Source organism: Ischnura elegans, chromosome X (genome assembly GCF_921293095.1).
Source record: "Ischnura elegans chromosome X, ioIscEleg1.1, whole genome shotgun sequence".
Taxonomy (NCBI): Eukaryota; Metazoa; Arthropoda; class Insecta; order Odonata; family Coenagrionidae; genus Ischnura; species Ischnura elegans.
This window is the reverse complement of record NC_060259.1, coordinates 87593917-87617134: the sequence shown is the minus strand read 5'-3', so window position 1 is coordinate 87617134 and position 23218 is coordinate 87593917. Positions and strand designations below refer to the sequence as shown.

Genomic DNA, 23218 nt, shown 5'->3' with positions numbered 1-23218 from the left:
CTACCGGCTCCCTTCGGCTGTTCCAATGATTGATAGAAACACTGTGAAAAGTCATCGTAGTTATTTATAAAAAGCATCAAATATGTTTCTTTGGTCATTAATTACATATCGATATAGCATAGGCTTAGAAGCATAAAAATTACGAGAAATTATAGATTTTTTCCCTCTTTTGGACCTCGAAAAAATGTAGAAGTTTGCAGCATATCATGCATCGTGAACTGGTATACACTCTTGCAGCAAAACTACATACTTTTAAGAAGAGGACGAGACATCTTGTCCAGATCATGGAAGAAGAAGAGAACTTGAGATAGGACGAGTTAACTCGGGCGCGTCAGTTTTTGCGTGTCTTCTTAGGACAAGATATCTCATCCGAATCAGGGAAGGGGTTAAGGGACAAGTGTAACTGCAAACTTTATTACAACCAACACTATAGATTATGCATATTTTAACATAGTTAAATCAGTAAAATGGTTAATGCTTAGCTGGAAAGTACGAGGCTTACACTGCTATTGAAACTTATGGATTCTGACGAGTGTTTATTTCCTGAACAAAGGTGCTGCTACTCATCCGTCATGAAATTTACTGAGTAATTCAAAGTCACTGAAATTTTCTAGAAGATGAGGAATCCATAAGCTACATAGCTTATGATTTATATCAATGTAAATTGCCTATACTAAGCAGTATTTCCATTTCTGTTAGTAAATTTCATTGTGCTTTGTCACACAGGTCACTTAACCCAGTAGTGGTCGTGTGGGGTGTCCCAGACACCCCAGCCTTATATAAGCACTATTTTTTCTTGCAATTGTAACTGCAATGATCTATAACCTCCTCTAGCTGATTTTTTAAGCTTTCTGAGGATACCTGTACAATATCATTATAAAATTAATGCAAGTTTTTAAGCAAAAATACTTTTGTCAAAGCTCTGCCGAGTGGGGTGCGCTAGACACCCCATGCAACCGTTCTTGTTAAGGTTTTCTGCCTAATATTTTAAGTCATCTTAAATGTTTTCAGCCATTTTCATTTGATTTGGTTGCTACTCTTTCTGAAACTGACTATGAAAGTTGTCTTTTTAAGTTTACATCAATAAATATTTAATAATGGTAGAATATTTTGCCTAAATTCATGTAAACAAATAAAAAGTTGGCAATTTATAAAAATGTTACAGTGACTTTTCTCTTAGTGAGCCACCAAAGATAGATCATGTAATACTTTCATGTAGCATGTTCATTCATTACACTATGGATTCCTGCAGTCAGCACTTTTGATTGAAAATTTGGAGGAGGAATAATTTCTGATGTCAACCTTTTTAGAAATTTCAATGTTTTATAAGTGATTCTTTGAAAACTTCGTTCAATTATGCTAGTGCAGTACTTATTCACAAAAATCATTACTTATGTGTTTCCATGATTTTACCCTAGATGATTGGCCTTATAATACTTATATTCATCATTTTCAATTCATACTAGATGTCAACTATCTCTTGTGTAAAAGAAAGAGCCAAGATACTTAGTCTTTTGAATGAATCTTTGAGGGAAGACGTTTGATTCTGACGAAACTTCTAATGAAAAAGAAGATGGGTGTCATATATCTGTGCATGACACTCATACTGAACAACAGTGCAGAGATGATGAACTGTTGTAAAAGGGAAGGGACCTTGTGTATGTTGGGAAGTACATATGGAGTTACAATGCGGAATACGCAGAGATCAAGACCAAACATATGAACATAGAAGTGTAGCATTGTTATTGAGATGAGTGGGCTTATTGGCTAAAAAGTTGGATTCAAAACACGAATAGATTATTTTCCTATGATGTTCATTGCACGAATGGTAGATAAAATTGTAAATTGCGCTAAAATTCAGGCAGAGAAAGTCACTGAAAATTATTCCCGTAAAAGAGATAGTGAAACAGACAGGGAAGAGGTAGAATTCCTTATTAGTAATTTACTTGTAGCCGGGGCAAATAAAACTGAGTAACATAATTTATTAGATTTGTGGAACCACAGTGAATTAGGAGTAGAAACATGCTATTCCTCCATGAGCCATTACATATTTCTTTCCTCCCTTTTATGTCTTCGTTTCGACAACGTCACTACAAGAGTAAAGAAAATGAAAATTGACAAATTAGCACCAAGTTTAGATGTATTTGAGATGTTTGCTCGTAATACATGGTAACATCATAGAATTAGGCCATGTGCAAAAGCTGATGAGCAATTGGTTCCTTTTCAAAGAAGACGTTCATTTAGGCAATATTTACCTTCCAACCCCCACAAAATATAGCATCAAAATTTTTGTATTGGCAAATTCGATTGTATTTGAGCATAGAGATGTACTCAGGGTGTCAACCAGAGCATCCATTTTTTGCAGATAACAAACAGTCCAAAAAGGTGGTAAAGCGAATGGTTTCTTTTGTAACCAGAAACGGGAGGAACATAATCTGAACAACTGGTTCAATAATATCCCGCAATCCGATGAAATTCTAAGCAATAATTTGACGGTTGCGGGAACAGTAGGCAAAAAATAAAAAGGATTTAGCACTGAAAATAGCACATGTAAGAGAAAGAAGAAAATAGCAGCTTATTCTGCTTTAGGAAGAAAAAAAGGTGTGGTTTCCTGCATCCCAAAATAGTCAAAGAATGTAATTCTTTTGCCAACAATCCACCCAGCTATTTATATCAACAAATCCAAGGCGAATAGAAAATAAAAGAAATCTGGAAATGTTGACCATTTACAACTGCACTAAAGGAGGTGTAGGCACGAAAAAGGCAGCACCTATCATTCAAACAGAAACATCAGGAGATGGTCCATGGCCATTCTATTTCATTTGCCAAACACTGCTAGCATCAATGCATTCGTTATAGTTAGGGATTCCAGTTCACAATCAAAATTGCAGATAAGTTTTCTTTGTGGGATAACTCGATCCTTATCTTTCCCATACCTTAAAATTAGATGGATCACAGTATCCGGACGGGGAACTCAAACAGAATTTACTTCAAATATTCGCCAGAAGATATCCTACGTAATTTATGATCGAAAATAAATGTCAATGAAAATAACTAATTGAAAAGATAGCAGATTCAGCTGAAAATACAGAGTAACTCGAAATATTAACTTACGAAGGTTATTTTGGAAACGGGTGAAGGCCCTCGTTTTTCTTTTTTTTTCTCGTCACTGAGCAATAGAGGGCGACATAAATGGCGGTTAGGCCGGCTGCCGCTAAAATTCCGTGGGTGCTGGAAACAAATATCTATCTTACGCGTACTTAATAGTTGCTATTCGCTCCTAACCACAATTTTATAACATTAAATTCTTATAATAAACTTTGCAATACATTATTTGATTACGTTTTCTAAACTGGTCGCGCATTTCTTAAGCGATCGTTGATGTTGAAGTATGAACAAGAAATGGGAATTTTAGGGTGTTATAATTATTTAACGATCTTTCATAGCATTAATAGATAACAAAAAGCCTTTTCTATGAATTATACCGAGAATAACCACCGAAAACATTTAAATAAGACCACTAAAGACAAAAAACGGCGGAAGAAACAAAAGTGAACATTTTTTCGTGACTTATGAAAAAGGTTTGAAATTACGAAACTCGATTTTACGAAGTGCCAATTTTCCGGTCCCACTGACTTCGTAAAATCAAGAGTTTACTGTATTGAGTATAGCAATGCCTAAATAATCAAAGGTCGAGATGTAAACTTTTGAAACAAAGTATACTTTTTTAAAGAAATCTAAGAAAATCTTTTGGGGTGTCTGAGACACCCCACGCGACCATTCGTGTTGGGAAAATGAGCGTGACTACCGCCGGGTTATAGACAAAAATTGTAATAAAGTGACATGTATAAAAAGTAAGGGTTTGTACATTCCTAATTATAATAAATATCTACATAAATGTGAACAAAACCATTCAAGATGTAACATTAATCTGTGAGAATATTAATGATGATATTCATTTCTTTGAAAGTGAGGTAATAGTGCACTTGGTGCACTTACACTTTCGACAATATAAAGAGGAAAATGCATATGCAAAGGTCACTCAATCTAATGCTACCTAACAGAAGTATGCAAAGTTGATTTCTTCAGCAATTTAATAAATGTACCAACAAAATATTGATGAAATTTCCCCAAAAATCAATGAAAACTTATTAATGTTAACCCAATCACCTGATGTAAACAAAAACATTTTTTTCATAAGGGGTACGTTGTGTAACTCACCCCACTTTATCTAACTTCTTGGTGTCACTATACCAGTCACTATCGAAAATCACATCACTGATAAACATGAGTAAAATGCATCTATATACTCCATATCATTCTAAAGAGATAAAAAATTCACTTGACTTTGACCAATAGAATTTTTAGCAGTAAAGAGGTTCATTCAATGAAGGATGAAAATGCATAGTTCTAACACAAGGCAAATCACAACCTAATTTTTTTTTTAAAGTGTTCAGATTTTGGTGTGACATCACTAATCACCCTGTACAAGAAATGATAAAACGTCGCAGTTTTCAAGAGACAAGAGAGCAGCAAAAACAACCTCCTGCCAAGTATGGCATTTCACAATGGAGGCGACAGGTGTTTACGTGCATAGATTAAGTGCTAATTGATACATTGTCACATAATTGACATTATTGCAGGGTAAAATTATTTTAGAATTGTCTGTTTGTAGCTTTTTCAATGAAATATCCTATTGTTTAGTGCAAATGACATTCATGAAGGTAAATTTTAAACGATTTTGTTCATTCATTCTTGTGAGAGCATGCTCTGTGCACATTTGATTGCTAAGGTCATATATCATAAGAATTAAAATACAAGTAGCCGCGAAACCTATCCTTTCATGCCACAAGAGATACTCAGCATTATTTCCTTAATGGTTTATCCAAGCTGTCATATTTTCATTGCTTTATCTCATTTCAATCTAACATCCAACAAATTTATGTAAAAGTGGAGGTATGTTGGAAGAAAATACAGTGATTAAATTAGGTTGAATAATGTTGATTATAATCAATGGCTCAACTCATGAAGGTTAATATAACGGAAGATAATGTGGTTCGATTGTTATCTGTTGTGCCTGTACTTGGGCATTTTTGATAACACCATTTTACTGCTAAAATGACACACTTACTATTGTTCCACCTTTTTATGTAAAATTTACTTGCCTCAACAGAATTTAGACAAAATATGTACTTTGAAACACCACCGTACTTCTTATTATCTTATATTGGTGGGACTTACAGATCCACCTGATGTCGCAGCACTAAAATTGTAGCTCAATGTTTAAAATTCTGGAACCAACCGGACTTTCCACTAAATGTCTTGGAGCAATCTTCACCCTCATCTTCTTTTATAGATTCAAACAAAGCCACATCGCAAAAATAAATGCCTGTGATATAGGAACATCATTTGACAGTTTATGACAAATCCAGGTAGTTGGAAGTCTTTCCATTTTTTTCCCAGCAATAAACTTTGCATACGTGTTGACTGCTTGGCTGAAGTTGGTGTGGCTGATGTTACTGACGTTATAAATTCATCTTTATTCAGTATAATAATGCAGACAATCGAATTTGTGGGCTTAAACATATGCCCAATATCGTTTCAATGATCTTCATTTTCAAAGCAATTAGTAACTTACAATTCCTCATCTAGGCTTATGCTTTTTCTCAATAACTTCTTTATTTTTCTATCCACATTCCTATTTACTGCCATTGTTCACTTGTTTTTTAATCCATGCAGCTCAATCAAAATCACCTGCTACCTCCAGACAACATCCGCACTGTATTCCTTAAATGCAGAGGGCCTACGACAGCTGGGAGAGAATGAAGCCAATTTGTTTGTAACTCTTTCTCAGAGCCTTTTATGAGTTGATGCTATTCATACACAACTACGCCACCGCTCCATTTCTCCCCCATGATCACCAATGGGCACCTTGAAGGCTGTAAAGTGGACCCTTTGAGTGGAAGTCATTTCACCTCACAAATGACGGGAAAAATTACTTTTCAAACTGCATTGCTTTCAAAAAAACTCATTTCCACTAGCTCCACAATTAAAGATCTATATTACCTATTGTTAATAAGTTAAAGAGAAGAGATTCATTACTTCGGTAGCTTAGCTATCTGAACAGCATGAGTTGGTTATGTTTTTGGCCATTGTGCTGCAATGGATTTTGACAAATATATAAACAAAAAAGAAAATTTGATGCAAGCTATACAATTAATCTGCATTAAATGAGAGTAATTTCATGCGTACTTGTGGCAAGTTCACGTTTTATCAAGAGAGTGTTAAGGTTACTTGATTGGGCTATGTAGTATTGGAATGTTTCACCAATGAAAGAATTTGTGCTATAACAAAATTATGCTAAGCGAGGCATGGGTGCAATCATATTCACAGCCCTCTTTTCCCATTTCACCAGTGTCTTCCAATTAGTCCCTACTTTTCCATGCTGTACAAAAATTAATTGTTTCCTATTTGTTTCCTTCTCTTTTTGATAAGATGAATGCATTCATATAATCAACTAGGAGTGGTGTATGAGTGGATAGTACGCAGTAGACACTCATTTAACAATATTAATGAGTTCCTGAGGACCAATAGTAAAGCAAACTCCAATACAAGTTGAATCTGTACTATTTCAAGATGTTGCAACAACCAGCTTAAATATTATCAGCACCTACAAAAAGTGCTATGAGTAAAATAGGTTTCCTTAGCAAAAAATGCATGATTACATGATTGATGACAAATTTTGCTAACAGGCACTAAATTGATGAAATTTGATTATTAAAAAGCACACACAAAATCAGCTCTGATTGTATGCACAACACATCGCAAGTTGAATCCATCATGAGGTGGGGGTTTCCTGAAGTTCTGAAGTAAAAATATTGCAGTCTCAAGCTTCACATGCCTTAAATTGCATATTCGTATCTATTATCTAATGATTTAATAACTACAACAATACTAACTCCATCTGTCAGAACCCTATCAAATACCTTACACTATCTACATCTTAAGCAGGTGAATGCCATCCACAACACATATGGTAAACTACTTGATTTAATTTTTACCAACATATGTTCAGTGACAACTTCCCAGGAATACTGCTCTCTTCTTAGTTGTGACCTCTATCATCCTGCACTTAATATTTCCTGTACTCTTAAGAGTCACATGAAGAATATGGACTTTGTTGTGTCTAAGTATAACTTCAAGAAATGTGATTTTGTCTCATTGAACAATTATTTACTGAATGTTAATTGGTGCAGTGAACTTGAAAAGCTCTCTACTAATGAGGCTTTTGATCATTTTTACTCAATTATATATCAAGGTCTACAACAGTTTACCCCAATTACAACTATTAAGTCCGGCAAATATCCCCATTGGTTTAGCTATGAATTAAGAAAAAGGATCTGTTTAAAAAAGTCACTTCATAAACTTTATAAACAAACTGGTTTACATTGTGATTATGTACGATTTTCAGAAATTAGGTCTGAATGTGCAAAATTGATTAAAATCTGTCACAACCGTTATATGTCTCAATTGGAGGCATCAATTCCTGGTAACGTTAAGCGCTTTTGGTATCATGTAAATGCAATAAGACGTACTGATAGATTACCAAATGTAATGTGTTTACAAGACCAAATTGCTGATTCGAATGAAGGGATAGCCAATTTATTTGCTAAATATTTTTCATCTGTGTATAGAAAACATGATAATGCTCCTATTCCAGACTACTCATTACATTCATCTTTTACTATAGCTTCGTTAATGATTTCAGTTAATGAAATTGAACATAAACTTGGTAATCTTGATCTAAACAAAGGATCTGGACCTGATGAGCTTCCTCCCCTATTTTTGAAGATGTGTCAATCCCCATTACTGTATCCACTATTCATACTTTTTAACAAATCCCTCAGTAGTGGCATCTTCCCAGACTCCCTAAAGTCAACTTACATAATACCTGTGCATAAAGAGGGTAAAAGAAATGTTATTTCTAATTATCGCCCTATTGCCAAACTATCAGTATTAGCGAAAGTTTTTGAATCACTGGTTGCAGATAAACTTAGTTCTACTATTAACAGCATTATCATTCCAGAGCAACATGGTTTCATTAAAGGTCGCTCTACTTTGACTAATCTTCTAACTTTTCAAAACCATTTATTGAAAGCTATGGAAAATGGTACTCAAACAGATGTCATCTTTACTGATTTCTCGAAAGCATTTGACTCAGTCAATCATGAAGTTCTCCTTGTGAAATTAAAGTCACTTGGCTTTACAGGCACACTAAATACCTGGCTCGAAAGCTATTTATCTAATAGATCACTTGTGGTTAATATTAACTCCTCAAAATCAAGAATTTTTTATCCTACCTCTGGAGTTCCTCAAGGCTCTCATTTGGGTCCGATGCTTTTCAATGTGTTTATAAATGATATCAAAGATGTTCTTGACCCAGTTTCTTTTCTACTTTAAGCAGATGACCTAAAGATTTTCCAAACCATATTTTCTGAAATAGACTTTGTTTCTTTACAAAACAGCCTACAAAGGCTTGAAAAATGGTGTAAAATTAACTACCTGGATTTGAACATTAAAAAGTGCAATACTATCTCCTTCCATAGGAAAAAAAAGCCATTACAATTTCAATACAAATTAAATGGAATTACTCTGCCACAACTATCCCATGTAAAAGACTTAGGAGTTATATTTGATTTCAAGCTCAACTTTACACAACATCTCAATTATATACAGGCAAAATCGTTTAGAGCTATTGGCCTTATTTCAAGATTTGGAAAAAACTTAAATAGTATTGAAATTTATAAAGTGCTTTACACATCTTTAGTTAGATCTAACTGTGATTACTGTTCTGTCGTATGGTCTCCTTACTATGTATCTCACATTAATACTATTGAGTCTATCCAAAGGAAGTTTGTTCGTATGGTTTCGATAAAGTTAAGACTATTTGATAAGGACTATAGCTATTCTGCTATCTTGCCTCTATTTAATCTTCCTTCCATGTTTAAGCGGAGACAGTGCTCTAATATTATTTTCTTGTATAAGCTATTAAATAACCTCGTTGATTCCCCTGTCCTACTAAGAGAAATATTCTTGAAAGTTCCTTCTTATTCCACTAGAGGTGACAACCTTTTTGACAATAGCCATCACTCACGCAACTATACCCATTTTTCCCCATTGCAGCAAATAATGCGTGACGGCAATTTATGTCTCAAAGTGGACCTATTTTTTGATTCCTTACCTTCTGTAATGAGGTACCTGAAAGGATTACCAGATAAGATGTTTACTTAATACTTAATTACCTTTTTAATATGTATACTATTGTCATTGTTGTGAAATCTTATAGCGTTTTATAAAGAATTTTAAGCTTTGTAATTGGGCTTCAGCCCGTTAATTAATAAATTATGAAATTATTACTTATAACTACCTGTGCGATAGTGGGAATCTTTGATTGCCTTCTCTGTTTTAGTCTCATTCTACCATCCGGAGAGAGCTACCCAAGCACTGTCTGGAGGTAATAACTGTACGCTCCAGATGAAGGGATTTTTCATAATATAAGTTTATGGCATAACTGAGGACTGGTATGAGCATACATCCTCAGAAGCTCTGGGTTACATGTGCAGTCAGGCCCTATTACATATACTTGTCACATATCAATCTCTAAATTCAACGTCAGTTCTAACCTTTACATCACCAAAAACATGATGTAAACACACAAGATGCAAACAGTAACAGTAAGAAGGAACAAAGTAGGATACGTACCACTGAAATACTAAGCTTTGAGTAGCTGCCAGTGTGTACAGCAGCTTTAGGATAATGTTCACCAAGAGTTTCAGGATCAGTCACAGTCTTAAGTCCAGTCAATCCATTAGCCCAAGCAGCACTGCCAGATAGCCACAAAACAGCAACAATTGTGGTGAGGGCAAAATCCTGGAAATTTATAAAATGGGGAAATGTGATCATTAAAACTTTTTTACAAAATTATTTTGTCAAAGCTAATAATGATTCTCGAAGTATTGAAATTTCATGGAGGAAAATCAAGTGACTTGAAAAGGGGTCCTAGTTCGTCCAGAAGGTGCAATCTAAGGCATCTTTTTGCAGGCAGATATTTTTAGGCTTAAGAGTAAAAGGTGTTACATATGTGCTGCAGCACTTACAATACCATAAGATGGACAGACATGTTTGAATCTCCAAACTACCTAAGCAATAACACACTGCATGAATTCAAGAAGTCTGGGCAAGTAGATTTCCCATTGACAGCTGGATTGCCATCCAACACAGTGAGATTCCTGCAGAATGTGAGCTCTGACATTAATGGCTTAATATTTGAGCAAAAAAAGTGCGTTGAACGTTTTTGGAAGAGCCTTAACCCCTCAAGCGTGTGCGACACAGCATATGCGTCCTCGCTATTCCGTCCCTATACGGTGCTTTAATCGTAGGCATTTAAACCACCCAGGGTGCTTTAATTTAGAGGCACTTCAGATTTTGTGCAGACATGAAGTAAAATATTTTTTTGAATCTTATCACAATGCAAAAAAAAATCCAAAAAAATATATTATATAAATAATTGTTTAAATTTTATCATAATGAACACGTACTTACAATTTTCAGACCCATTAACTTTTTCCTGCTCCTCTTATCCGGTGGTTAATAGTTGACCTGCGTGTCATACTGCTCAAAACAGGGTTCTAAGCATAGTGAGGGTTCCTGGGCAGTTTTTGCATCTAAATCTTGTCTCTTTTCTCTTTCCGTTTTTTGTGCACACAACACACTTTCTTCTTCCAACCTTAAATGTCTCAGTTTTCGGGTTTTGTTGAACAAAATGCTGCCCGGTCAATCGCGTACATTCCGTATCGATATCCGAGGGCCGTCCTTTGCGCTGTTCTAAATTCTGCCCATGATACTTAGCAATTATTTTGATTACTAAGCTCATTCTGAATGATAGGTGATCTTTGCTATTACCAGCCTTACGGTATAAAATGTACGCGTTCAACACAGCCGTATTAACTAAGTGATTGAATAATTTCTTGTACCACACTTTTGTCCTTTTTCTTTCCAGCAGGAACGATTCTAAAAGTTGATCTTTTAAATCTACACCGCCCATATATTTATTATATTCTGTTACACACATAGGCTTGTTTACACATTCTAGCCCGCCCTTTCGACTTACGGGTTGCATTTGGTCTGAATGCTTTGTAGTCAGCAATGCAACATCGCGTTTATCCTTCCACTTCAAAGCAACCAATTTCCCACACTTTGCACTAACAACTTCTCCTCTCTTTAGTTTCTTTTTGAGGTTTACTGGCATACCTTTACGCGTGATTTTCACGGTTCCAACAGCATCTGTTGTCCTCTGAACTAACCTATGGAAAAGATCGGGACTACTGTAAAAATTGTCCATATAAACACATCTACCAGAGTCTAATAGTTTCTCACACAAACTTAGAACAACTTTAGTTGAAAAAAGATCTGTGTCCTTTGTGATTTCACAGCCCAATTTTGTCCCTGAGCCACAGTAAATAATAAAATTCCATAAATACCCTGCGGAGTCACAAAGTTCAAACAATTTTATCCCAAACCGGGAAGCTTTCATGGGAATATACTGTTTCCACGACAGTCTACCTTTCCACAACAACAAAGACTCATCTACACTGATTTCCTTACCGGGTATATACACTTTTTGGAACTTATTTTTCAAATATTCACTAATTGGTAAAATTTTATACAGTTTTGGATCCTTTTTTACCAATTCCTCATCGGTATTATCTACAAAATGGAGAAATTTGGTGAGCAATGAAAATCTTTGCTCACTCATTACATTGGGAAAAAATGGAGTCTCTAATAAATGCTTTCTGCTAAAATACATTCTGAGGCTTGGTTTCTGAATTACTCCCATCAACATCAGTAAACCTAAATACACCCTTATTTCCCCCAGAGTTGTGGGGACCCACTTTTGGAAGCGCGACTTTTTTTGCTTCGTAATTTTCTCTTTCTCACGAGCAAGAAACTGTGCTGCGTAGCGGTTTGTCTCAGTCACTATAATTGAAATTATTTCATCATCAAAAAATAACTCAAAATATGCCATGGGATCATCTATACACGGAACAGGCAATATTTGTTTTCCCACTAATTCACACGCAAAAGGTTGAGGAGGGTCAGCACTGTCGATCTCTTGCCAATTATTTTCTTGAAGATTCACAGAAAAATGAGAAGGTCCTTCGCTCTCTTCGGAACTGGAATCCAGAGAGTATCCAATTGAAATTTCCGAAGTAGTATCTGAGCATCCTGCGCTCTCTTCTTCCAAAGCATCAAGCACTTGCTCATCGCACAACTCACGCGAGCTAGAAGCCATGGTCAACTAAAGAGGGGTACAGATATGGAGTGGATTCAAGGCCGAAAAAAAATAAAAAAAATCACCAAAGCAAGCGTAGGGATGAAAACACCCCAACCCTTAGCCTCAACGTCGTAAATAAGATACCAAGATGCGGGGATGCTGGCCGGTCTTTGAGGCTCCGTGAGGCGTTGAGTGACAATGCCTGGACGGACCATGCCTTCACTATCATTGCCTCGATGAAAGAGAAAGGAAACGATGAGGCAGAGAAGCAGATGATAACGAACCCAAGACGAAAGCATTCAGCATCCCCACACGTCACACACAATCGCTAAGAAAGCACATAACCAGAGCTTGAGTGGAAGGATATCTTTCATTAGCATCAACCAGACGCTGACGCTTGAGGCATGGCAATCGGACGACACAAACGCTGTGTCGCACACGCTGAGAGAACGACCACGGGCATTTAAAGTCACGCTTGAGGGGTTAATGTATCTCATTTGCAATGCAGTCTGTCGACAATGGGAGAGATATACAAATCTCTGTTAGCTGTTCTTTCATGCCAAAAGCATTAATCTCCTTTATACAGCAGGCATTGGAAAGTAAAATATAAAAACTAAAATTGCGAAAAGTAACTCGATTTTTTAACAATAGGAACCATTACCAATTCACATGGTTGGCAGTGCAAGATTACGAGAAGGTAGAATCTGGTGACTGAATGCTGAAGCTGCAAATATTTAAAATATTTTTGAACTTCTGTTTAAACAAAATGAATGCAGAAGATATATTGAATGCAAATTGACATTTTATTGAATACTACGGACATAAAATTGGCCATATTTATGGAGGTTGTATCCCTACTACCTACTGAGAGCAAAATATTTATGCCAAGTTACCAGAGTGAATACTTAGAAGCAGAAGAAGAAAGCAATACGAATAAAGGAACACAAATGTGGCAAGAGTGAATAGTGTGACCAATGGAAAAAGACATCAAGGACTATGAAATTAAGGTTAAAGTGCTGTCAAAAGCACTTAGTTACTACATGTAAAGAAAGGTAAGAAAATGACTGTTCAGATTCTGGTAAAACAAAATATCAAGCATTACATTAAAAAATTTTGATTGCTGAAAAGTAAAACATTAATTACTGAGAATGATGAGTGCTTGAACAAATGTTATGTGCTAATAAGCTATGAAAAATGTTACTGAAAACAAGGAAAAAATTAACATCCGAATAAATTATTTTTTTTTGCAAATAGCAAAAAACCAAATGCTCCTCATGCCATCACAAGAACCCAATAGAGTCACCTGCCATAGGCTTGAGAAACATAATGCATATCAAAATGCTGGTTTGTGGAGGCTAAAATGCCACATTTTTCTGATACCTAGATGATATCTTAAAGTGGTGATACTAGAATATCACAAATTTGAATTCACAACTTTTTGATAATAGAAACAAGGTCATATTTTTCAAATGTACTTGTGAAGGGATTGGAATTTATAGTCTCAACTGATGAAAAATGACTGGTAAACAACTAAAATTTACAGCAATTTTCTCTGCTACCCCATTTTAAAAAAGGACTATACACACATGTTCTAGCATTATCATTATAAGGAACTAACTCAAAGAAGACTTTTCAACATGTAGGGATCAAAACAGTTAACGCCACAGAGAAATACTCACAGTTATTGGAATGATTTCTTTGCTCTGGTACATAGCATCAAACAGAACATATAGCACAATAACAGCTATAGTATACAACATAGCAATAACGCCAGTGGCTACGAAAAATTCTGCATCAGAGGAGAAGTTTCCATACAGCTGTATTTTTTCTGTGTTGTTCCCAACATTCACCTCCTTCACGAGGTGGTTCAACCTGCAAGTGGGCAAAAGTTTAGCAATCCAAAAATTAGACTGACATAAAGACAAAATAATCTATGTCATTTATTTGTATTACTGAAAAAAATGACACATTCACATACCTATATGGATATTCGATCTCAAACTCCGCCCTATATTCAGTAGATTCAATTATGACAAAATTTGTGAACCCCGTTGTAGTTGCAAAGGCGCAAATAGAAAAAATCTAAAAAATAAAATTGATATAATCAATTATTATAGAACATATCACTGTGAAATTCACAAAGACACAATATACTTACAAAGTGAAAAATCCGCATCACCCCTCGTGGTTCCTTAAAGACTGATAAATTGAATGCTAAAGATGTTCTGATTGCCTGAAGAAGGATAAAAATACAAATTCAGTTACCAAAGGCTTCAATCCAGGATGAGGATTGTTACTCTTTAACATAAGAGATGCTCCCTTTAAAAACCAATTTGAAGTATTTCATACATATTTGAAGATACAAATTGTACATTAAATTTTTCATTTTTTTCCACCAGTAAAGGGGTAAAAAATATTTTTTTCGGTTTAGCGAAACATTAACAATTAATTTGAAAGGGCCAATCAATGTGATACACAAATCTTATAACTACCATAGAAGCAAATTTGAAATTAAACATGGCAAAGATACTACATAATAATTCATTATACAAAGACCATGAGAAATCTCATAAGTTTGGGCTTTACTTTTTTTTATTAATTTTAAATTTATTATCTTGATATTTAAAACTACCATAATTTATAATATACATGAATGCAATGTCGTGTATATCTAGCAAAATGTTTTCTATATGACACCAAAAATTCAAAATAAGCTCACTACAAAACTTTAGGCCACACATCCTGTGACTGCGATATTTATCACTTAATTTAAAATAATTTGCTGACAACGAATGTGTCAGCGGATTTAAAATTTTAAACTTAATTTCAGTAAATTTTAATGCAATCCTTTCAGTGCAAAAGTCTTCCATCTGTTTTGCAAAAAAAAATACCTGGGAATTTTTGAGAAATTAGTATGCTTCCAATTCCAATTTTTTAAAAGACTAATATAAATGCACAGAATCTAATTTTCTATTTATAAATATTAATTAACACTCATAGCATTGGTAAAATTATTAAACATTTTGTTATATAAGGAAGAAATGATATATTGACCCGAGGCATTCTTTGCATATGGAATTCATTTCAAGATCAATTAGCTGGTTGGCACAAGAAGGGTTCAATAAAAACATTAGGTAGCAGCAAATTATCCAATAAATGTTGATATTTCAAAGTACCTGATAAGGCGATCCTGTATTAGGAGGAGGAGGCTGCATGTAAATATGAACAAAAGTTATTTTAGATTAACTAATATATCATAATTCAACACTGAAAATACTCCAGTGAGAAGTACATACAATAAATATGTATTAGTAAAAACTTCAGACTTCATGTCATGGAACCTTTCCACTATGGAAGATAAAAATATTACTCTCATGTCAGCAGGTAATGTTCAATGTCTACATTTAATAGGCACGATCCTGGTTTTGCAACATACCCGAAAATATATGTACCTATGTTACAGGTCATGCCCATAAAACATATACAAAGAACCTTACAAAGCTTCATTTATTATTTTCAAATAACAGTAAAATTAAATAAATAACTGATTCCTTGCAAATCAAGCAAAATAATTACAAGAGACAATAAATGTGTGGTACTGATCAACAAAAACACAACACCAGCAGCCAAGCTTCAAAATAACTTCTGCACCTTGTTTGTCTGCAATAGAGTGGTTTCCTATTATTTTTTTATTGCCAAAATTGAAAGATTATTACTCCTGGAGTACGTTTTTCACGCTTTTAGATTTTTAAATGACAACATCTACTTTTCGCCATTAAATGAAAAAAGAAAATTTTCAAGCGTGCGAAAACATGACGGCTAAGCATGAATACTGGGAAAAGCCCGTGTGACGTCACTCTGGTTCTGGCTGCCGCCGTGTGAGGCCACCTTGGTGCAAGGCTATGAGCACCTACATATATGATGCAGGCTGCTTGCAGGTAGTAGAGTACCCTGCTTGCTGGTAGCACTTGGCTTAAATAAGGAGTATATATATCCTATGAAACGAAGGAAACTTTCAGACCATAGGCAATTTTAATAGGTGATTATTAAGAGATGTTTCCCTAAGCTCTGTGCCACATGCATGCATTGGTAATCACAGACGATGTAAAACTCCTATCTACTCGTATAGAATCTAGGTCCCCGTGACATCACGTGGAGTGGCATCACATGGGCGCCAATCTGGCCTTATTCAAATGAGGTTAAAATTGACCATTAACATTCTTCTACACTGGGATTTCTAAAACCAAATTATTTGTTTATGATGAATACAGTATTGATGGGTAACGAATCGCAATCAATGCCTTTCGTTTTATTTGATGAAGGAAACTATTGGCAACTCATACAAATTTCGAATGCATTTTTAATGTTACCAACGTATGTAAGCATAACTGATACTCATCAAAATGTATAGAAAAAAAAAGCAAAACCAGAAATTTTATTTACAAAACGGAGTCTGTATGTCCTTTTCTGGTCCCTCAATTAGATGAGAAGTATAAATCAAATATTCAGTATGGAGAAGAATCGATCCACCATTTCAAGATTAATGTCGCAGCAATGCAGCAATTGACCCAAAGTAAACCTTATGTAGGCTTCACGCGAGCCAAAATATGCTCATACTTTCTTCAAATTTTCTGCCTATAAAATACTCCACAAGGATAGACTGGAGCCATAACACCCCCACACCTTTTAGGCGGCTTGCGGAGTAGTATGTAGATACAGAAGAATAGGCATTCGTTGTTTTGGACTTAATACCCTCTAAATGCATGCAAATACAATAAAATTTCTCACCAATTACCACACATTTAAAAGTCAATTAGCAACATCTAGTTCCTCTTCGTTGGGCTAATGTAGTAACTCTCCCACACTAAATTTGAGACATTACTTTTTTTGCTCTCATTTATCTCGAATTTTGCAATGATTTTTAAATTTTAATGGGTGGAAACCTAAAGATAGAGGTATCACACCGGTTTAACCTCAAAGTAGCTCAGCAACACTAACAACCATGCAGGAAATGGTGGATGAATTTTATTTTTTATTACTAAAAACGAAGAAGTAAAAATAAAATAGCAGATCTAAAAAATCCAAAAGGTACTAAAAAGTGAAGCTCCAATATAATTGAAGAAGGTAAGTACAGAACTGCTAATGTATTAATCTAAAATGCTAACCTCAGATTGGAATATGATAACTCACTCACCAATTGAAAACAGGAATTATTATTTCTATTATTCAAAGTTGACCAAAAGGATTTTAAAAATTACTGACCTACATCATTGTGAAGAGATTTTCCTAAAATACTTTTACATCAGTTTGGGTTCTTAAGGCCTGGGTACATGGTACGGTCACTTTCAAAAGTCTTAGGACAAAGTTTGTGGCACCATTTCTGCTTCTCTAGAAATTTCAGTTTCCCTTACTCTTATATTTTTTCCTTGGTCACTCATAGAAAATATTTTGTTTGCCCATGAACATAAATGCACTCAGAGGGAGTAGTTATTTGCAAATTGATCATTCTGATTCAATTTATGTCGGACTTTATGATTATTTTTTGTGCAATTACTGCGCACTTGCCCCAGTTTTCACTGTTAGTTCGTATTATAATACTTGCACTGCAAGCAGGTGCGGTGGACTAATGGCGTAAACGTGCGACTGGGATGGTGGAGAATCAGAGAGTGCGGCTGAGATGGTAAGATCAAGTCCCAGAGGTGGAAAAAAAACTTGATATATTTTTTTCAAGTCATTCACTCGTTTTGTTATTCTTTATATATTTCAAATCATTTTTAATTCCCTGCAAAAGCTTTATATACTTTTTTAACGATAATAAGTCATATAAAAGTTAGGAATTGGGTATGATTAGGCACATAACTTCTTTGAATGACTAGTACATTTTGAAGGTTAGGGATTTGCAAGAGAGGGTAACCATAACCCGGCAGTAAAGGGCGCATAAAAATCCAGCATCGGTGTAAACATACCTAATTGCTTAAGACTGGCGACAAAAGATTATGCACATTAGTTGATTATCAATTGTAAGCTGTAAGTTGTTAAGATTTTCTGTAAAGAACTCCAAACTGATCACCTGCCTTGTGAGGCATGTGTTGGAGCACAGAGGTCTAGCCGGTGGGAAAGACTGGATAATAATCTATCCTTGGCATTAGTGCACTAGTGAAAGATCAGCGGGAAAGAGTCACTCTTTTCCTTTCATTATTGACCACATTATATTCTGGGTAACTTAGAAATAAAGCTTACCCTAATTTTTTTTAAATCTAGCTGTGCCTATATTCATCCCTGTTATATGCTAAAAAAATTTTCTTGTCAGCAAAAAATGGTGAAGTATCAAAAAGCTAATTCTGTAACTAAATTGTTCCCACTGCCTGTCTGTTGAGAATGGTGTGAGGGTGGGTTTGTGGAGTTGAATAATATGTTCCATCACCCGCTTTCTAACTGACACATAACTGCATCCAAATAGCGCCTCCCAGGATGAGGAAAGTACTCTATCAACATAGAGGATTATCTTTGATCAAATGGCGAATCCTGATATCCTCGAAATCGTGGGGGAGGACTTGAGGTCTGTCACTCCTTCGCCTGTCTAACAGCAACTCGTTGCCTTCCTTGAAATGCCTTACCCAGTAAAAAACATTATTCCAGGACTAATTCAGCAGCCTAGCTATCTCACGAACTATTTTGTCACCCTCTACATTGCCTATTATCTGTCCTCGTAAGACTGAACTCAACTGCTTGCTCCTTTGCTCGTCCAGAGCTCAAAAGCTCAAGACCGGTCCTGAATTATCGATGAAGTTATTTGTGAAACACATGCTTTCCTTTTGTTTGTCATTCCATTGTTCATGTTTCCCAGGTCCTTTTCCCATGATTGCCACTTCAAAAATAAAGCAATCTTCAATTTTCTCGTACTGGCAATTCATGACATGTAGTAGTGATAAGACAATTAGATTCCTGCGATGAAGTCTCAGGCTATTTTGCTTAAATTTTTTGCTCATGAAAATCCAGGAGTTCTATGTATTGATTGTAATAATTATTATTCAGTACTAGTTAGTACTAGTTACCCATAGTTTAAAAAGAGTTTCAATGCTAATACAAGTTAAAAAAGACCTGTGAAAATGAATACTTTAATATGCCTTTTCATATGCTTTACTTTTTTCCACTTTGACATGCTTTACAGTTCCATGATTTGTGTCCCCATGGTTATCACTTGAAAATTATTATTTAACATGCATTAGCGTTCGATTAAATTAACGTGGTGACATTACATTCACGTTCATTTACTACCTGGACCCTTGTTCTATACCCAGGGCGCACAAATTTTTTCAAGAACCTTTTTCTCAAGTGAGGAAATGTTTAGATTACTAAATAGGACAAAAAGGTAAATTAACCAATATTGATGATCACAAAATGCGCACACACCTTAAAGGTGGAAATAAGCTTTCAAATCTGACAGCACAAAAAAGAAAACCGAGTAAGGAGTCAGTGAATTCTAGTCAATACTTAAGACAGATATTAATCGAAAAATAATAGTAAGTTTCTAGTCAAAACACAAAATGTGTAACTCCTAGCACCACTTTTTGAACTATTCCATAATGCCAACGCCAGGTTTTTATCCGCGCATTACCACTGCCTCTTTTCTGAATCCCTTGCCTTTTAAATATAGCCATTCTTACGTAGGATAAGACTGTACTTGCCCTTTTCTTAACTTTGATGTGACTCATTACATTTAAAAAATTATACAATTCTGTTGCAGCAAATTTAAAAATATTTTAAATCTATAAATAAATATAAAACGAGTGAAACAATGAGCTTTAAGCTGGGCATACGGAGATCTAAAAAATGAAATTTACATATATACTTCTACATAACAATGTGGGACCAAAACTAAATAAGTATGTACTTCCCAACTGACAGACTTTTCAGAAAAGGATAACAAGTTTTCTCAAGAAAATTAAAACATTACTACTAGAACATGGAGAAATAGAGTCCAAGCTAGCTGCGGTGTATTAACATCATGGTCATTTAAAGCATTATGAATGTAAATTGTGATTTGTCATAGTTTCATATATACATCTAATAAATGTTATTTTAGTATTTATTTATTCCTACACTGCCTACACATTCACCTAAAATGACTAAAACAAAAAAGAGACACATTCTTATTCATACAACATAGGTGCCTAATTCCATATTTCTTTTGTTCTTTCTTACATTTATAGTTTACTGCAAAAGGAGTATGATATAATTACTAAAATCTACTTATGAAGGTGAATTTGAAAAAAGCCACAGATTATCAGTTATGACCAAAATGTCTTCGTCCATTTCAATAGAAGAGAAAACATAGTGTAAATTGGTTTTGAAAGCAAATGATTTTGAAAGTACCACTAGGTAAGAAAAGCAGTAACTGTGTCGATATTTTAAGGTTTTTCACTAGACCCTTTAAACTGAGTTAATTCATAATTTCTAAAATATCTTACCCTAAAAAGCAACTAAGTATAATATGCAGTAGCAACGCAAAAATTAAAATATTTATGCACCAGATTATTTCCAACACCCAAAATGTCATCAATACATCCAAACACTCAATCATATATAAAAAATACATCAAAAATGCATGCAAATACTTTCTACAGCTCAACATCTATTCACTACTGAAAATTAACTTAATTTCCAAGCAGTACACAATCTCTCAAAATCAATGGCAGAAAAGATTTAAGAACAACTTCCCTACCTATCAAAATCAACCGTTCAAATTTGTTTAGGACAAAAGGGCACTTTCCCATAATTTAAATTTGGCACACCATACTTATGACCGTAAAAGCTAAGGATTTCCGGCAAAAACAACAAACAAAAGCAACAAAGGCATGAATGACCCACTAACTAAGAGATAAATTGAGAATCACGGCGCAGCACTGATAATATGGATAAAACAATATAAAAACATCCCTTGAATATAAAGTTCAATAAAAAAATTTCTCCTTTCAAAAGAAACATGGTCAAATGATACTAAAAAAACTCGCAAAAAGTTAAAACATACACGAAGGTTCCTCTATCAAAAATTAACACAGCTTGGCTGAATACTGCCAGACAAGAAAACTAGAGAATAGAGTAATAATCTTTAACGAACATTTAATACCTATGCATGCCAGCAACCTGACTTAAGGGGGAATATAAGAAATAAATCGTTATCGAAGAGAACTTCTTCCCATGAACATTCTTATTTAGATATTTCCACGAAAAGTAATGGGTTATTTGATGATGTCTCTAGATTATCTGATACTAAGAACATAATTACGTCAACATGTTTAAATGAATTTCCATAGTTGCGATTGGCACCGGTACATGTTCATCCTTGACTATGAACAGATTGTGACAAGCTTACAAATACATTTAAAACCATATTAAACAGCGAAATAAGTAATAATCAGGCAAACAAGCTCATACTTGTGGAAAAACAAGAATTCTTATGCCAAAAATAACATTGAGTACAGGAAAAGTTAATCTCCGGATTTTTTTTTAAGATCACAAGTGGTAGCCTTACCATTCCAGTATCGTACTGTGTAGGCATTGGCTGAGAAAGAGAGGTGTTAAAGGATTATTTTTTAGTAAAAATGAAAAAGTATTTCACTATTAAATAAAGACGAAAAGGCATACTACTTTCCTCTTACCTGTATATCATTTTCATACTGAACTTGTCCAGACAGCTAATAACGATTAAAAGAAGAGGGAAGCATGAACCATCGTGCTCATATCGAAAACACAAGGGCAATGCAAATTATACTCATAATACCACGTTCAATTAACATCAGTGCAACTACGTCAACCAGCTCACCGGCAACAATAGTTCCACAAAAATTATTCAAATTCTTATCCTCCATACATTTGACAGAACTTTACCAGCTCAGAGTCAGACATGACCATATTACTGTATCCATAACACGACATTATACATAAAATTCACCGAAATGATGAAGACCAGAAATACAAATTGACATAAGATATCCACACAAAGCTCTCACAATAAGGGAACCCACAATTCAGAATATGTAAATATTCGACAAGTTAACAGGATTACTATCATAGCAATTAACACTTAGAAGTATATAATTACCTGAGTTGAATCCATTTTTCCAAATGTCTACTACGAACAGTGCCACTCCTACAACCTGCTGTTTTATTTTTTCCGATATCTCAAGCCAAATCCATGTACTACAGTGAGAATATGAGAATTTGCGACGCTCGAGCAATATATCGAATAAAGCGAACACCTATCGAAGCAAACGAAGGGGGATCGAAGGCACTGACAGCGCCACGTCCTGTACAGCGAAGAGACGAACTAGGTTGTAATCAATGAAAATGTATTTCAAGCCGTTGGTATTACATTTGGCTATTCCTCTAGCAAGACTGTGATAAATTGCTTTGAATACAATACTTTTTCTGACTTCAGGATATGTAGGAGCGTTTATAATGACCCTAGGATTTGGCTAGGGCGAAATTTTTGTGTACTTACTCTAGAATGCATCATGATGACTTCGCGTCGAAATATTACTTTTGTGGCCCGATTTGTTTTCGAAAAAAAATGATGGCAACAGTATTTACCCTGATTATGCGTAAACTGAATGGCAACAATATCGACACAATTATCTCTGTAGAGCGAATAAAGTCAATTTACGAACGAACTAGTCAATTTGGAACGAATCACTTGATTACCCTGGGGGCGTAGTGGCTGCCCGGGGGATAGAAGGATGAATTTCTGATCTAAAAGCTCCGGGTGCCAATCTCGGTTGAGGCTCACAGACCTCACAGATAAGCCCAAAACGGCCTCCGAGGTGGACCAGGTAAGGAACTAGCCACTCTACTCTGACTTTTAGCACTTAAAACGCTTGCGTC

The 23218-nt window shown here is 35.1% G+C and overlaps 1 protein-coding gene across 3 annotated transcripts in view; it reads right to left on the bottom strand.

Moving 5' to 3' along the window:
- The window catches only part of LOC124170974 (synaptoporin-like), a 33048-nt gene extending 10470 nt beyond the window's left edge, over positions 1–22578 (bottom strand). Inside the window, exons 1-8 of one of the 3 annotated variants that reach the window (XM_046550066.1) lie at positions 22440–22578; positions 21997–22032; positions 21870–21899; positions 15511–15543; positions 14493–14567; positions 14313–14416; positions 14014–14206; positions 9763–9930 (exon numbers count right to left, since the gene is read on the bottom strand). In XM_046550066.1, coding sequence (XP_046406022.1) covers positions 9763–9930; positions 14014–14206; positions 14313–14416; positions 14493–14567; positions 15511–15543; positions 21870–21899; positions 21997–22032; positions 22440–22454 — 654 coding nt within the window. In that variant the 5' untranslated portion in view covers positions 22455–22578. The remainder of the gene's footprint in view (positions 1–9762; positions 9931–14013; positions 14207–14312; positions 14417–14492; positions 14568–15510; positions 15544–21869; positions 21900–21996; positions 22033–22439) is intronic. The other 2 variants (XM_046550067.1, XM_046550068.1) reach the window with 2 other exon arrangements.
- Positions 22579–23218: the final 640 nt, after the last annotated feature.